Source organism: Rutilus rutilus (genome assembly GCF_951802725.1).
Source record: "Rutilus rutilus genome assembly, chromosome: 8".
Lineage (NCBI taxonomy): Eukaryota > Metazoa > Chordata > Actinopteri > Cypriniformes > Leuciscidae > Rutilus > Rutilus rutilus.
This window is the reverse complement of record NC_140222.1, coordinates 25,967,771-25,984,169: the sequence shown is the minus strand read 5'-3', so window position 1 is coordinate 25,984,169 and position 16,399 is coordinate 25,967,771. Positions and strand designations below refer to the sequence as shown.

Sequence of the window (16,399 nt, the reverse complement as noted above, 5' to 3'; positions counted from 1 at the left end):
TGCTGCCGTAAATCTACTCAAAACGAGACTAATTGCACCATTAAGATTTTAGACTCTGCACATTTTTCATGGCAAATTGGTTCTGCTCTCCGCAAGGGTGGGGGGGACGAGTGAGAAAGGAGCTGAGTCGGCTTGTTGGAGCGTCGCGGGGGAAAGTGCGCTTTCAGCTCTTATGATCCGTAAGTGTGTGGAAGAGGGAGAGGAGGACAAGCTCTGGCACCCTGTTGCAGGGATAGAAAGAGCTGCTTTGTATGCGGCAGACAGACAGGAGGTGAGATGTCTCTACCTTACACGCCCCCTCCAACATCAGACGTTTCTGTTAGCGGATGATTTAGGGGGGAAGAATGTTAAAAGGGGTATAAAGTAGCATAGGGTTTCGTTATCAAGAGTTTCGGTATGGGGGAATCAACTCAGAAACTGAAACCAAGTCGGATAGGTTTGGACTGAGTTTGGTAAAACTCTTTGGCCTTGTTTTGACTAAAGATGATGTTTTTGAGCACTATTGATATTAACATTTTAGCTTGTACTTGATTTATCTCACCTTGTGGTTCAAGATTTAGGTTGTTAGGTAGGAGGTTGTAGGTTTAAATCCCACAAGAATTTGTAGTAAACCTCTTGGCCTTGTTTTGACTACAGATGACGTTTTTAAGCAATGTAGATGTAAATATGAACTTTTTAAATTGTATTTGGTTGATATGGTTTTGTGGTTCAAGATTTAGGTTGGTTGGCACAAGGTTGTAGGTTCAAATCCCACAAGAATTTGTAGTAAACCTCTTGGGTCTTGTTTTGACTAAAGATGATGTTTTTAAGCAATATAAATATAAATATGAACATTTTTACTTGTATTTGATCAATTTAGCCTTGTGGTTCAAGATTTTAGTTGGTCGAAAAAAGTTAGCAAGTTCAAATCCCACAAAAATCCGTTTATAAACTATTATCAGTGTGCTGTTAAAGGGATTTTTACCCAAAAATGAACCCCCAAGAAACCATTACAAAATCAGACTGTATAATAAATGTTTTGACTAAAGTTTTTGTTTTTTTTACCGCTATAGATATAAATATGAACATTTTAGCTTGATGAATTGGTCACCAAAAGGTTCAAATCCCACAAAAATTGGCGGTAAAAGCCATAGTTCAGCCAAAAATCAAATCCTCTCATCATTCACTCACCCTCATGTCATTCCAAACCTTTATGTCTAGCAGAATATTTACACTGCTCTTTTTCTGTCTAATAATACTCGAAAAAATACACCATAAAAGTGGTTCATACTCTCTTAATGTGTTCTTAGCTTTGTGTGAAAAACAGATGGAAATTTAAATTGAAAAGTCATGTTCTTTGTGTGTAGGACTTTGGAAATGACTCTGTCTTATCTGACGACCTGGACGAGGAGCCGGAGCTAATCCTTGACGCCGAGCCACGCTATGCCTCTCCCCTCACCACTGACCTCCTGCCCGGCCTGGAGCGTGAGATGGCTGTGGATGAAGATGATGAAGAGCAGGAGATAGACACCATGAAGGATCAAGGGAGCGCTAGTCTGCCTTCATACCTCAGCGAGAAGACTCGTTCCTGGGAAAAACCACCGACATCCAGCCTCTTCCAGTTCAATGCTCAAGCTGATTCGCAAGAACAGGTGATGCATAATGATACCCGATGCCAAAAATGATTTTATAGGTTTTAAAGCCATACAAAGTGTCCAAATACCTTTTGGCTTACATTTTTTCATTTTCATAACTGCAACACTGGGGGCTGAAATGACCTGGACTACTTCTAGACTTTCATTAGATTTTCATTTACATTTACATTTATGCATTTGGCAGACGCTTTTATCCAAAGCGACTTACATTGTATTTCAAGGTACACATTTACATTCTTATCAGTTCTTGCTTTCCCTGGGAATCGAACCCATTACCTTGGCGTTGCAAGCGGCAACGCTTTACTGTTTAATAAATACAGTAAATAAACCGCGTTACTAACGGCGTTATTTTTTTTAGTAACGAGTAATCAAACGAATGACTGTTTCCTCCGTTACAACGCCGTTACCGTTATTGACAATAAAATGCGATGTTACTATAGTTGAGCTCACTGAAGCGGTTTTCATCCGAGAAGGCTCTCTCTCAGCCATAGGACCTGCAAAGTTTTTTCTCAGGTGCGTGTGTGTTTATGAGGTGCCGGACTGGACAAAAGCGAGGCGAACACCGCGAGCACGCTCGACAGTGCGCGGGAGAGGCCGAGTGTGTCCGAGCATAATATAGTTTGTTTATAAAAATAAATAAATTACACATTTCAGCATTAGAATAATCTCTGTAGCATATTGGTATCATCTGCAACGTTTTAATTCGTTTACATGGTTATAAAATGAAACTCCCAAAATAACCTGCAGGGAACGTTCATAGAAAACATCTTTGTTTGAGCGGTTGTGAACACGTGCGGCAAACGCGACTAGCATTTGGCTTAAATAACCTCTGATGATGGTCTTTCTCTGTAGGTTATAAAAATAAAACCCCAAAATATTACTTTTTGTTAAACTGTTTACTTTTGTGAGGAAGAAAATACTTCAAGTAGGCTATACAGTATGTCTACCAGTTGTAAAGGTGTGTGTGTGTTTTATCATTTTAATTTGCATTACAAAGATTGTATGTGTATGTATATTTGTATTACTATTTATTTATTTTTGGTACATTTCTTAAGAAGCATAATTTATTTTTAGACTTATTTGTTGGCCAGTTGTGGTCTGTGCAATACATATGAAAAGTTCTAAACCATCGATTGTGTTTTGTCCACTATAGTTATGATAATATTTTTATATTTAAGTTAATAGGTATCTCTCACATTGTCCCACAGCAACATTAAAATAGTTTAGATTAGTGTACAATGTTTTATAATAATAATTGATTCTATTTAGTGTCCATTTCATTCATTTAACATATTTAATTTTGGGGGTATCCAAGTTATTTCACATATTTAATTTTTTTTTATTTTTTTAAGTAACGGAATAGTTACTTACCCTGGTAATTAGTTACTTTTGTAATGATGTAACTCAGTTACTTTTTGTGAGAAGTAACTAGTAACTATAACTAATTACTTTTTTAAAGTAACTTACCCAACACTAGTCATCAAGTTCACATCATTAGATTTTGTATTTATTTTATTTTTTATGTAAGATGAAATCCCACAAGAATATATGATTGAAACTCTTGTGTTGTTGCTGCCACAGTTCCCTGCAGTGAACGATGATCTTTGCACAAGCTTTGAGAAGATTCAGCTGCAGCTCTCACAAATTCCCCTCAGTGAGTGTTTGTCTTTAAAACGAGGTTTATTTTAAAAAGTACAGTTCGGTACAGTTTGATATTTATACGTCTGTTCTCAGGTCAGCCTGAGTCGTGGTTGGAGGCAGCGGACAGCGAGGCAGACTCTGACTCCAGAAACGAAGGCTCAGAACTTACCTTGACCGACACTGACACTGAGTGAGTCTCCAGCTGTAATGAATACACACCCAACTATATCCATCACTTAACTAACTTCTGTTTACAAACAAAATTACCATGTTGTCATTGGTTTATTTTTGAGAGTACAGATGCATATAGCAGGTAGTAACATTTTAAAAATATATCTCTACTAGCTAATACACACCTTAAAGTCATTAAATACGTTTTTTGTAGTACCTGTGTTCATAAAGATTGATGCCTTGTGAGGAATTGTAATTACTATGTTTTCTAATAGAGCCATAATGCCACCTGCTGGACAAAGCTTTAATTCACAGGACAGTTAAAAGACTACATTTTTATAGATGTAAAAATAAGATACTCAAATTAATTTGAGAGTACAAAAAATTGTGGTGTTAATCAGAAATGAGAGCTTTATGCTTTTTGATATGGTACAAGTATGAGAAAATGATCATGTTTATCTTAGATTATCACAATTAACTCTTTTTTATAATTGAGCTACCACTGCGTTATAACCCAGGTGTGGTAGAGAAATTGAAGAAAAGTGAGAAACGGATATAAAATGCCGTTTTGAGCTACACAATGAATGGTGTCAAATTGGTGTGAAACGCAGCTGAGACTCGGCCAGCTGTTAATGGTGTGTGTGTGTGTGTGTGTGTGTGTGTGTTTGTGTGAGAAAGTATGTCATTTTGGTTTGTACACATACAAGATGTTTTTTTATTTTTTATTAATAGCCAATTAATTATTGTATTTACTATGCACACAGTATTGATGTTTAGACTGTACATTTTTTTATTATATTATTAAATTGTCAATTTAAAAGATCAGAATATAATGTCCAAATATATTACGCAACACCATTAATCATAACTAAAAATAATAATTTTATACTATCATTATTGTTGTTCACATTCTAGCTTTGTTTTACAGTATGTAGCTCAGTTGACCTTAATAGAGACAGGAAGTAATGCGTTGATTTAGATGAATAATTCTTTATGCTTTCCTGCTATTACACTGAAATTCATTTGTTGAATTCATGCTGTTTAATCAGGTTAAATATTTCAAAAATAGTGTCACTTGCTTTTTGTGAACTGTCCAGACAGATCTGAGATGATTAAGGCGGGATATTACATACATTTTATATGAACTTGATGAGTTTGATTCAGTCTATTATGACTCTGTGACTGTTATGCATCTATAACTTACTGTCTTGCTCTGCAGATCTGCGCAGCGGACGACTTCTCGCAGCAGGAAGAGACGAAACCAGGGTGCTGCCGGTCCAAATAGAGGAGGCCACAGGTAGCAGTTAACTTTTCGGCATTACTCATTAATACTGAGAATTTGATGGTACACTGTAAAAATGTAGCTGCAATTCTTAACTTAAAATTTGTTGAGATAACTTAAATATCCAACTAAACTAAAGTTAACTAAACTTAATATTTTAAGTCAAGCGCAAACAAGTACTTTTTTAAGTTGAAACAACAAATTACTACTTATTCAAATGTTGAATTTTAAGTTGTGATAAATAATCACAGCAATAATTTTGTACAGTGTAATTTAAGAATTTTGGTCATTATTCTAACTGTACAGTAAATCTATTGTCCGCAGTGATCTTCCAGAAAGAGAGGAAGGAGAAGGTGAGGAGACGCCTGCGTTCAGTCACTGGGGTCCCCCACGCAGGTAAAACACACTAAATACACTGAAGTTGTGTGTGTGGTTCAAGAGATTCCAATAGAAAGGTGGAAGTAATAAAAAAAGAAAAAGTATTGACATAAATAATTGACACCTTCCTAAAATAAAACGAATTTGTATGTTTATGATACATTTAAAGTTAAAAATATAAAATGTATTATTTAATTAAATTCACATTTATTTGTAAAGCAACATCTGACATGCATAAAGATCAAAGTAACAAACATTGTTTTATTTTCTTCTATTCTATATACACATACATATATAGAAAGAGAGATAAGCAAATACTATTATTATTATTATGATAAATGTTGTTTTTGACAACCATCTTAATATATACTTAATAAATAAATAAAAATTATGTTCTATCTCTGTTTACGTTGCTCAGTTGACTGTAATAGAGACAGGAAGTGATGATTTAGAAGTATGAAGAAGTATATTATATTATTTTAATTTAATACTATAGTATATCATTAAATATATACACTACCAGTCAAAAGTGTTCAAAAGTAAAGACATATATAATTTTACAAACTATATAAAACTTTTTATTCATCAAGGATCCAGAAAAAAATGGTTCCACAGCAAAACCTAAAATCCTTTAGAAGGATCACTGGAGTAACGATGTTGAAAATTCAGCTTTGCATCACAGGAATAAATTACATTTTAAAATATATTCAAATAGAAAACAGTTCTTTCAACTTGTAATAATATTTCACACCATTACTTTTTTAACTGAATTTTGGATCCAATAAATGCAGTCTTGGTGAGCAGAAGAGTCTTTCAAAAACACTTTGTTTTGGTCTCAGAGTGGAGGTGTGGCTAGAGACGGAGGAGTCTCTGGGTATCAGCATAGTGGGTGGACGCACCGTTATAAAGAGGCTGAAGAACGGAGAGGAGCTGAAGGGCATTTTCATCAAACAGGTGCTGCCAGAAAGCCCAGCTGGACGCACGGGTGCCCTTAAAACAGGAGACAAGATCTTACAGGTCTGACACACACATACATCTTCAGATGCATTTGCTGTTGCTTATTAGTACACCACTACACCCATTAATATTATGGTCCTAACCAATTTAAAGGGGCCATATTCTTTGCATTTATATTCATCCCTGAATCTCCTTATAAAGAATTCCTGTACCAAAACAGCTGTAATTAAGTTTTTCTTTACTATTTTTGCTACTGTACCTTTAAGACGATATATAAATGACATCTTTTATTATTGGCTAATGTCTTTGCATATAAAAACGACTGGCTTAATTCACTGTCATTCAGTTTTCAGCAACTTGACACTCCTAGATGAACACACATGTTGATATGTAAATGTGGGCGGGCTTATGTTAATATACACATGGTTCTGACATCGTAACCTGTTTTTTGCTAAATAATCCTCTATGTCCCCTTTAAATTCTCTATCTCTCTCTTTCTCTCCTCCCTCTGTCCTTTGTCCTTCCGTCATCCTGTGTGATTAAATAGGTTTCTGGAGTGGATTTGCAGAACGCCAGCCATGAGGAGGCAGTACAGGCTATCAAAGCGGCGTCCACTCCCGTAGTCTTCGTCGTTCAGAGCCTGTGCTCCACTCCACGGGTAAACCTGCCATTTCATTTAAAATGCCATCATCTTCTCCTGCCACTGTGCACCTCAGATATGACCCCCCCTGTTCATGCCTGAGTGCTCTCATTCTTGAAAATGGGGCCAATTCATTTCCAGTTCAACAATAATAATTCCACTCAGTCGCTCCTGAAGTCACTGGTAAATGACGCCGCACTCTTGGGCCACTTCCTCCCGCAGCTCTGCTGTTAAAGGTCTAGCACTCTTTCGATTGCTTTTAGTCCCCTGTAGTTTTCCATAATGTGCCTCTATTTTGAAGTAAACATTGTTCTTGCATCCTTTAACTGTGTCATCCAAGTTTTGGAACATATGTGCTCTTTACTTTGCATAAGGGGAAAAAAGCACAATGAAAACACAAATAAATGTTGTAGTTGTAGCCACACACATATTACTGCTCATCACTATTGTGTCCTCATGCAGATATGCATTATTTCCTGTTATCTCTGCTCTTTCATTGTTAATAAAAATGGAACCTAATAATAATAATAAGAACCTTATAATTATAATAATAGAAGTATATACATTTTAATAATTTTGAATTTAATATGCATACATTTAATGATATTATAGTTTATATTATAATAATTTATGACATTTAGATAGTACAGTAATATTTAGATATTGTAATACAATTATTTTCACAAATAATGCATGTAATAATTATAATTAATAATCATATGCATTTATGTATTTATTAGTAAGTGAAACTAAACTTTTCTAAATAGTGTAAATAGAGTTCTAGATATCAAAATAGTAATATGTAGATATTGTGATAAAATTATATATAAATATGTAATATTTCTAATATAAAATGCATATAATGTGTATATATATAATGCATGTAGTAATTATATTCTATTGTGTATATATTTGATGTTATAATTAATATAATTGTAACATTTAGAGATTGTAATAATTATAATAAATATGTATGCATTTACTAATAGTATAGTTATGAATAGTAATAGTAATTACTATTAACACACACACACACAGAACCTTATTCTACACACACATATGCAAATGTTTTCTCAAATTACTGGAAATTCACAATATATTGCTTAGCACAAACTGTTTATTATCCATTGACAAAGTCCTTAATCATTTTAAACCTTTCTATATAGTTTTGTCTAATTAGCCATATTTAAATATTGTAAAATAATTGTATAAATAATACATGTAATAATTATTATAAATATGTATTTATTTCTAGTAATTATAAATATATAAAATGCATATGCAATTGAGAATTTCACAAATGTGTTTGTCATTTATTTATTTTTTATATTATTTATTTTACATAATATTTACTTTTATTAAATTGTTTAATACTTAGTAACTTAATTAAAATTTGTATTATCCATTAGGCTAAGTCATAGGCTATTTAGCTGCCAATTACCCGGCCTGGCCAATATGTTTATCTGTTAACAATTCGAAATAATATTTTAATAATAATAAGTAATATAGGAAGTGCGGTTGAAATGTGAGGGGGAACATGTGTATTACTAAAGAAACTACTGGATGATTTTTTTGTATCACAATATTGTGGTCAGAGAGCAGCGTATGGGCCTCTAGCAGCATCCTTATTGAGGATCTGTGTCATGTGAGGGAAGAAGCTCTTCTTGAACCGGTCTGTGTTGACCCTGAGGCTGTTGTTTCATACAGTACAACTTAATGATTTTTATGACCTTAGTTGGAATACCCTGCAGGTTGGGTTCTTCAGCCTTAGCAACCATACAAGCGCAGGATCTTGTGGTGCTGTTCCCATGCCATGTGCTAATCCCTCCTGATTGGATGATTTCAACAGTAATAGCGACACTAAGGGGATGTCAGTGAATGATGTCTTTCTCTGTCTGAGATAATTGATTTCGTTCTCTCTCAGCCCCAAACTGGGAACGCACAAATCTCTTGAGCTGATGTGTCCGTGTTCGTTATCCGTGAGGTTGACTTTCTTCGTGTGTGTGTGTGTTCGCAGCCTGCTTCAGTGACGGCCTCCAGCATTAGACAGCATAAGGCTAAGAGGAAAGCCGCCCAGGTGAGTACAAACCTGCGCTCTGCTAAGCTCACCTCTGAGTTGTGGCTCTTTCAACTTTTCAACAAATCCTGCACCAGTATACATATGCTGGCAGGTATTGCAAATAGGGCTGTACATTTTGTGCATGTAATTATTAAAAAAATGATTAGATGACGAGATGAATCTTGTTGGTCCTATTATTTATTTATTTACACATTTATTTTAGCATTTTTGATTTTTCACGCAACAAACAGAACAATGATAATGATGATGAAAAAGAAAGATAATTATAATAATAAATAAAAAAATAGAAAATCAAAAATACAATAACCTATGACAAAACAACAGAACATTGAGGGACAAATACACACAAAGACAAATTATCCTTGACTGGACAGGTAATGCTTAAGCAGGATACAAATTCGTTATAGAGCACGTAAAAGTCCTGGCAGAAAGCGATGCATAAGGATGTAGTGTAACGACGCCCAGTTCCAGGAATGCACTAATATTTTGTTGGTAGTACCAGTTTATAACAATTATTAGTTAACACTAAGTTGTCAACACTTCGGAAAAAAATAATAATTCATCGTTACACTACATCCTTATGCATCGTTTTCTGTCAGGACTTTTATGTGCTTTTCCCAAACCCCTGAAGTGACGTCGGTTTCCGGGTTAGCAATAGCATGAGCCTTCAGTCAAGTGTTATTTAAATAAACTCCTGATGTACTTACAAACTTTCCAATGGCTCGTTTTATGAGTACAGAACCTATTTGTACTTCTGTAGAAGTTTGGTACCATTCTGGGCATTATTAGTGGGGTAATTTAAGAGATACAAATTTGGATCCATTAGCGCCTGCACTAAGCCATTCGGCTGATATCTCTAAATAAGCTCTAATTTAAAAAAATGTTCAACCAAGGGTAAAAAGGCTTCTGGGGGGGTGTGTTTAGCTCGATGTCATTGTACAAAGAGCCCTCGGTTGATTTTACTCCAAACCATCCCTTTAAGGCACAACATTAAATGCATGAATACAGATTACACTCCACTACTAATAACTTTGGCGTTAACAGGGTTCATTGGCTATGAATGCACTTGCTAGTCCTATTATTTTAATCAAATTAGATTTTTTTTATATATATACAGTACCAGTCAAAAGTTTGGAAACGTTACTATTTTTAATGTTTTTGAAAGAAGTCTCTTATGCTCATCAAGCCTGCAGTTAAAAAACAAAACAAAAACAAAAACAGTACTACAGTGGGTATAGAAAAGAATCACCCCCCTTTAAAATAATCACATTTTGTTGCTTTGCAGCCTGAAATGAAAACGGACAAAAAATATTTTTGTTTTATTCAGCTGTATTTACAACTTATAACATCCAAGTGAAAGATATAATACCAACTTGTCCGAATTTTTTTTTACAAATTAAAAAACAGAATCACTGAGTTGGAAAAAGAATCACCCCCCTCCTAAAAATGACTTGTAAACCCAACCAGGTGTAGTTAATCACCTTCTCAATAGCACACAAAGCCAATTGACTTTCAACTGTGATCAGCTGTGGTCATTTTGATTAGCTCAGCATGAAACAAGCTTTTCCTGAAGCATTTCAGTCATTGGTAGTGCAACTGAAGAAAACAATCAACTATGGGTGGCAAGGCATTGTCAAAAGATCTCCGGGATAAAGTTGTGGACAGGCACAAGTCAGGAGATGGATACAAAAAAATTTCAAAGGCTTTATCAGTGCCTAGAAGCACAGTGAAGTCTATTATTAAGAAGTGGAAGGTATTTGGTACAACACAGACACTCCCTGGGTCAGGACGTCGCTCCAAACTGGATGAAAGAGCCAGGAGGAAACTGGTCAGAGAGGCTACCAAGAGGCCTACAGCAACTCTGAAGCAGTTGCAGGAATTCATGACAAAGAGTGGTCATTGTGTGCATGTGACAACAATATCACAAATTCTCCACAAATGTGGCTTGTATGGAAGGGTTGCAAGAAAAAAGCCATTCCTCAAGAAAGGCCACATGCAGTCACGACTGAGCTTTGCCAAAACGCACCTTGAAGATTCTAAGGCCACGTGGAAAAAGGTGTTATGGTCAGATGAGACTAAAATTGAATTATTTGGCCTCAACGCCAAACGATATGTCTGGCGAAAATCAAATACAGCTCACCATCCAAATAACACCATTCCTACAGTAAAGCATGGAGGTGGTAATATCATGTTATGGGGTTGTTTCTCTGCAGCAGGGACTGGAGCACTTGTCAGGATAGAAGGAAAAATGGATGGGGCAAAATACTGTCAAATTCTTGAGGAAAATCTGCTGCTCTCAGCCAGAAAGTTGTCAATGGGAAGAAGATTTACCTTCCAACATGACAATGACCCAAAGCACACAGCAAAACTGACCACACAGTGGTTGAAGGAGAAAAAGGTGAATGTCCTTGCATGGCCTAGTCAGAGCCCAGACTTAAACCCCATTGAAAATCTGTGGAGTGACTTGAAGACAGCAGTCCACAAACGGTCACCATCAAATTTAACTGAACTTGAGCAGTTCTGCAAAGAAGAGTGGTCAAATATTGCAACGTCTAGATGTGTAAAGTTAATAGAGACATATCCCAACAGACTAAAGGCTGTAATTAAAGCAAAAGGTGGTTCAACAAAATACTGAAACAAGGGGGTGATCCTTTTTCCAACTCAGTGATTTTTATTTTTATTTTTTATTTTTTTTTCGACATGTTGGTGTTATATCTTTCACTTGGATGTTATAAGTTGCTCTGAGTAAATACAGCTGAATGAAACAAAAACTGTGTCTGTCTTCATTTCAGGCTGCAAAGCAACAAAATGTGATTATTTTAAAGGGGGGTGATTCTTTTCTATATCCACTGTATTATGAAATATTATTACAATTTAAAATAATGGTTCTCTTTTTTAATATACTTTAAAATGTCATTTATTTTTGTGATGCAAAGCTGAATTTTCATCAGCAAGTACTCCAGTCTTTGGTGTCTTATGATCCTTCAGAAATCATTCTAATATGATGATTTATGATCAATGTTGGAAACAGTTGTGCTGATTAATATTTTTTTTATAACCTGAGATACTTTTTTCAGGATTATTTGATGAATAAAAAGTTTAAAAGAACTGTATTTATTTAGAATAGAAATCTTTTGTAACAATATACACTACCGTTCAAAAGTTTGGGAACAATAACTCTTTTTTTTTTAAAGAAATTAGTACTTTAATTCAACAAGGATGCGTTAAATTGATAAAAGGTGATGGTAACGATTTATATTGTTAGAAATGTTTTTATTTTGAATAAATGCTGTTAACGTTTTACTCATCAATGAATCCTGAAAAAAGTATTCCAAAAAAATATATTAAACAGCACAACTGTTTCCATCATTGATAATAACTGAGTATCAAATTATCATATTAGAATGATTTCTGAAGGATCATAAGACACCAAAGACTGGAGTACTTGCTGATGAAAATTCAGCTTTGCATCACAAAAATAAATTACATTTTAAAATATATTAAAAAAGAGAACCATTATTTTAAATTGTAATAATATTTCATAATATTACTGTTTTTTTTTTTTGTTGTTGTTTTAAACTGCAGGCTTGATGAGGATAAGAGACTTCTTGCAAAAACATAAAAAATAGTAATGTTTCCAAACTTTTGACTGGTACTGTATGTATATATATATATATATATATATATATATATATATTCAAACAGAAAACAATATTACTGTTTTTACTGTATTTTTGATTAAATAAATGCAGCCTTGGTGACTAAAAGAGACTTTAATGATTACAAACTTTTGACCGGTAGTCTGTTTGTGAATATATATATATATAATTTTTTTGTTCCGAAACATATTTTGTATAACATTTTTTTATTAATTTGAATCTTGAATATTGAAAATACTTATCTGAAGTCTAAAAGGCAAGGGCCTTTTAGAAAAGTGAATGCTGTTTCTTTTTTTTCTTTTTTTTCAGAATGTGATATCAGAATAAAAAAAAAATTCCAGGTTTAATTGAGATTTTGAATGCCTTCTTTTTTTATTGTGTTCTCAGACTCAGATTTTATATCTGAACATAATATTATCAGTCTATGCTAGAGCTCAAATCGGCAGCATTCACTGCAATATGATTCTCACTGGAACTGCATTGTCCGTAATGATCCGTAATTACATCCCAGCTGCCTGTAATGATCACACTCTGAGTCTCTGTGCAAAGAAGCTGAATGCTATATTTATTATGTGTCTGTTTCAAGATGTCTTTGTGTCCACTAATGTAAATGTCTAAGGCTGGTTTCCACTCACATCAAAGCACAACCCATCACAATTGGTTATAACCCTCGCCACATCCCAGAATCATGAGAAATAATGAAAGAAAAGAGGACAAATACGCGCAAGCAAGCAAGCAAGCCCATGTGTCTGAGAAATGGTGTCTCTTCCCGGGAGACCTGCAGAAGAATCCCAATTTTAAATCTTCTAGATACCTCTGGAGTCGCAGTGTTTTGATTAAAACTGTTTTTTTCTAGCAATTAATTTGAAATTACAGTAATTTGCCTAATTGCTCCTTCATCCATTAGTTGCATTCGGCTCCCGAGGCTACGTGATTATTCACCACAATCAGAATATGGGGCCCTCTAATTACACCCTGCAAATTTAATTAACTTTTCAGCTCATATCTGAAGGAAAACTCTCACTGCTTTCTATTTCTAATGCTATTTTCCATAAGAAAATGTAAATTTAGATTTAAAAAATGAACTGCTACAGAATAAATAGAAGAATTACCTTTAATAGTATGTTATAAACAGATTTTCCCATATATTATGTGCAAAATAGTTTTTTGCCAACATAGCAAAATTAGCCTAGGTTGCTAATGCCTGTATTCACAGCTCTTGCACACATTAGCGGTCTTTCTCCCTCGATATCATTCTTCCATCATTCATTAGCTATTAATCAGCAGTAAGCGTGGCTCTCAGGAGCAGTGAAACATTATGGCATCCTTCTGCAAGCGCTGCTAATAGCTGATTAATGCTAATAGATCTGTTAGAGGCGGCTTATGTGAGCTACTATAGCTGCAGCTCTATTGAGAGATGGTTAGCCTTGATTAGACTCTGTTGTCACTGGTAAATGTGTTATTATTTTGCATGTACTGAATGTACAACATTTTGTATATCAGGAGGGTCCACCGCAAACAGCCCGATTTTTGCAAGTGGTGCTCATTGCAGAGCCAAATGACGTCCTGCTCCCCCTCTCAGGATGTCATGGGTTGCACTTGACCTAGTCCACTTGTTAAGTGATGGTCATATTCCCTATATTCATTGTAAAGCCAAGCTTCTAAGTTTTTTTGTGTCGGTTAAGCAAGTGGTTGTTAAGTAACATGATAACTTAGCGCCCCCGGCTTTGGATTTAAGAGGTTAACGATTAATTGATTTGTAATGTAAACAACAATCGATTATGGGAATTAATGTAAATTGATATTAAGAGCATTGACATGCTAAAAATGACTCAGAACATCCTATAAATCTCATCGAGAATTGCTAAAAATGCTAAAAACCACTCAGAACGTTCTTGAAATCACATTGAGACATGCTAAAATTGCTAAAAACCACTCAAAACGTTCTTAAAATCACATCGAGATCTGCTAAAAATTACTCAGAACATCCTATAAGTCGCATAGAGAAATTCCTAAAACCACTCAAACGTTCTTGAAATCGCATTGACATGCTAAAAATGACTCAGAACATCCTACAAATCTTATTGAGAAATGCTAAAAATGCTAAAAACCACTCATAACATCCTAGAAATCGCATAGCAACATGCTAAAAACACCATAGAAACCGGTGACGTGCTAAAACCTACTCTGAACATACTAGAAACCGCATAGAGACATGCTAAAAATGACTCAGAACATCCTATAAATCTCATCAAGAAATGCTAAAAATGCTAAAAAACCACTCAGAACGTTCTTGAAATCGCATCGAGACGTTAAAAATTACTAAGAACATCCTATAAATCGCATAGAGAAATGCTAAAAATGCTAAAAACCACTCAGAACGTTCTTGAAATCGCATCGAGACGTTAAAAATTACTAAGAACATCCTATAAATCGCATAGAGAAATGCTAAAAATGCTAAAAAACCACTCAGAACGTTCTTGAAATCGCATCGAGACCTGCTAAAAATTACTCAGAACATCCTATAAATCGCATAGAAAAATGCTAAAAACCACTTAGAACGTTCTTGAAATCGCATTGACATGCTAAAAATGACTCAGAACATCCTATAAATCTCATTGAGAAATGCTACAAACCACTCAGAACGTTCTTGAAATCGCATCGAGACCTGCTAAAATTGCTAAAAACCACTCAGAACGTTCTTGAAATCGCATTGACATGCTAAAAATGACTCAGAACATCTTATAAATCTCATCTGAAAATGCTAAAAAACCACTCATAACATTCTTGAAATCGCATCGAGACCTGCTAAAATTGCTATAAACCACTCAAAACGTTCTTAAAATCGCATCGAGACCTGCTAAAAATTACTCAGAACATCCTATAAGTTGCATAGAGAAATGCTAAAAACCACTCAAACGTTCTTGTAATCGCATTGACATGCTAAAAATGACTCAGAACATCCTATAAGTCGCATAGAGAAATGCTAAAATTGTTAAAAACCACTCATAACATTCTTGAAATCGCATCGAGACCTGCTAAAAATGACTCAGAACATCCTATAAGTCGCATAGAGAAATGCTAAAAACCACTCAAACATTCTTGAAATCGCATTGACATGCAAAAAATGACTCAGAACATCCTATAAGTCGCATAGAGAAATGCTAAAAACCACTCATAACATTCTTGAAATCGCATCGAGACCTGCTAAAAATTACTCAGAACATCCTATAAGTTGCATAGAGAAATGCTAAAAACCACTCAAACGTTCTTGTAATCACATTGACATGCAAAAAATTACTCAGAACATCCTATGTCGCATCGAGAAATGCTAAAAACCACTCATAACATTCTTGAAATCGCATCGAGACCTGCTAAAATTGCTAAAAACCACTCAAAACGTTCTTAAAATCGCATCGAGACCTGCTAAAAATTACTCAGAACATCCTATAAATCTTGTTGAGGAATGCTAAAAATGCTAAAAACCACTCATAACATTCTTGAAATCGCATCGAGAAATGCAAAAAATGCAAAAAAAACTCTCAGAACGTTCTAGAAATCACATTGAGACATGCTAAAATTGCTAAACAACCACTCAAAACGTTCTTGAAATCGCATTGACATGCTAAAAATGACTCCGAACATCCTATAAATCTCATTGAGAAATGCTAAAAACCACTCAGAACGTTCTATAAATCTCATTGAGAAATGCTAAAAATGCTAAAATCCACTCAGAACGTTCTTGAAATCGCATAGAGAAATGCTAAAAATGCTAAAAACCACTCAGAATGAAGAAAAAAGAAAGAAAAAAAAAAAACTTTTCACAACACCCTAGCAACTATATATCAATGTATAGCATCACATCTGTTCACAAGAATGGACCATTGACCAATGAACTTGGGGGTCCATTAAAACCACAATCAGTAAATAGTTTGTTGAGAATCTATAGACCTTATT

The 16,399-nt window shown here is 34.7% G+C and overlaps 1 protein-coding gene across 1 annotated transcript in view; it reads left to right on the top strand.

Moving 5' to 3' along the window:
• The window catches only part of patj (PATJ crumbs cell polarity complex component), a 126,020-nt gene that overhangs the window by 48,913 nt on the left and 60,708 nt on the right, over window positions 1–16,399 (top strand). Inside the window, exons 22-29 of the mRNA XM_084417002.1 lie at window positions 1,347–1,631; window positions 3,216–3,288; window positions 3,369–3,465; window positions 4,666–4,743; window positions 5,053–5,124; window positions 5,946–6,123; window positions 6,611–6,721; window positions 8,721–8,780. Of these exons, the coding sequence (XP_084273128.1) occupies window positions 1,347–1,631; window positions 3,216–3,288; window positions 3,369–3,465; window positions 4,666–4,743; window positions 5,053–5,124; window positions 5,946–6,123; window positions 6,611–6,721; window positions 8,721–8,780 (954 nt within the window). The remainder of the gene's footprint in view (window positions 1–1,346; window positions 1,632–3,215; window positions 3,289–3,368; window positions 3,466–4,665; window positions 4,744–5,052; window positions 5,125–5,945; window positions 6,124–6,610; window positions 6,722–8,720; window positions 8,781–16,399) is intronic.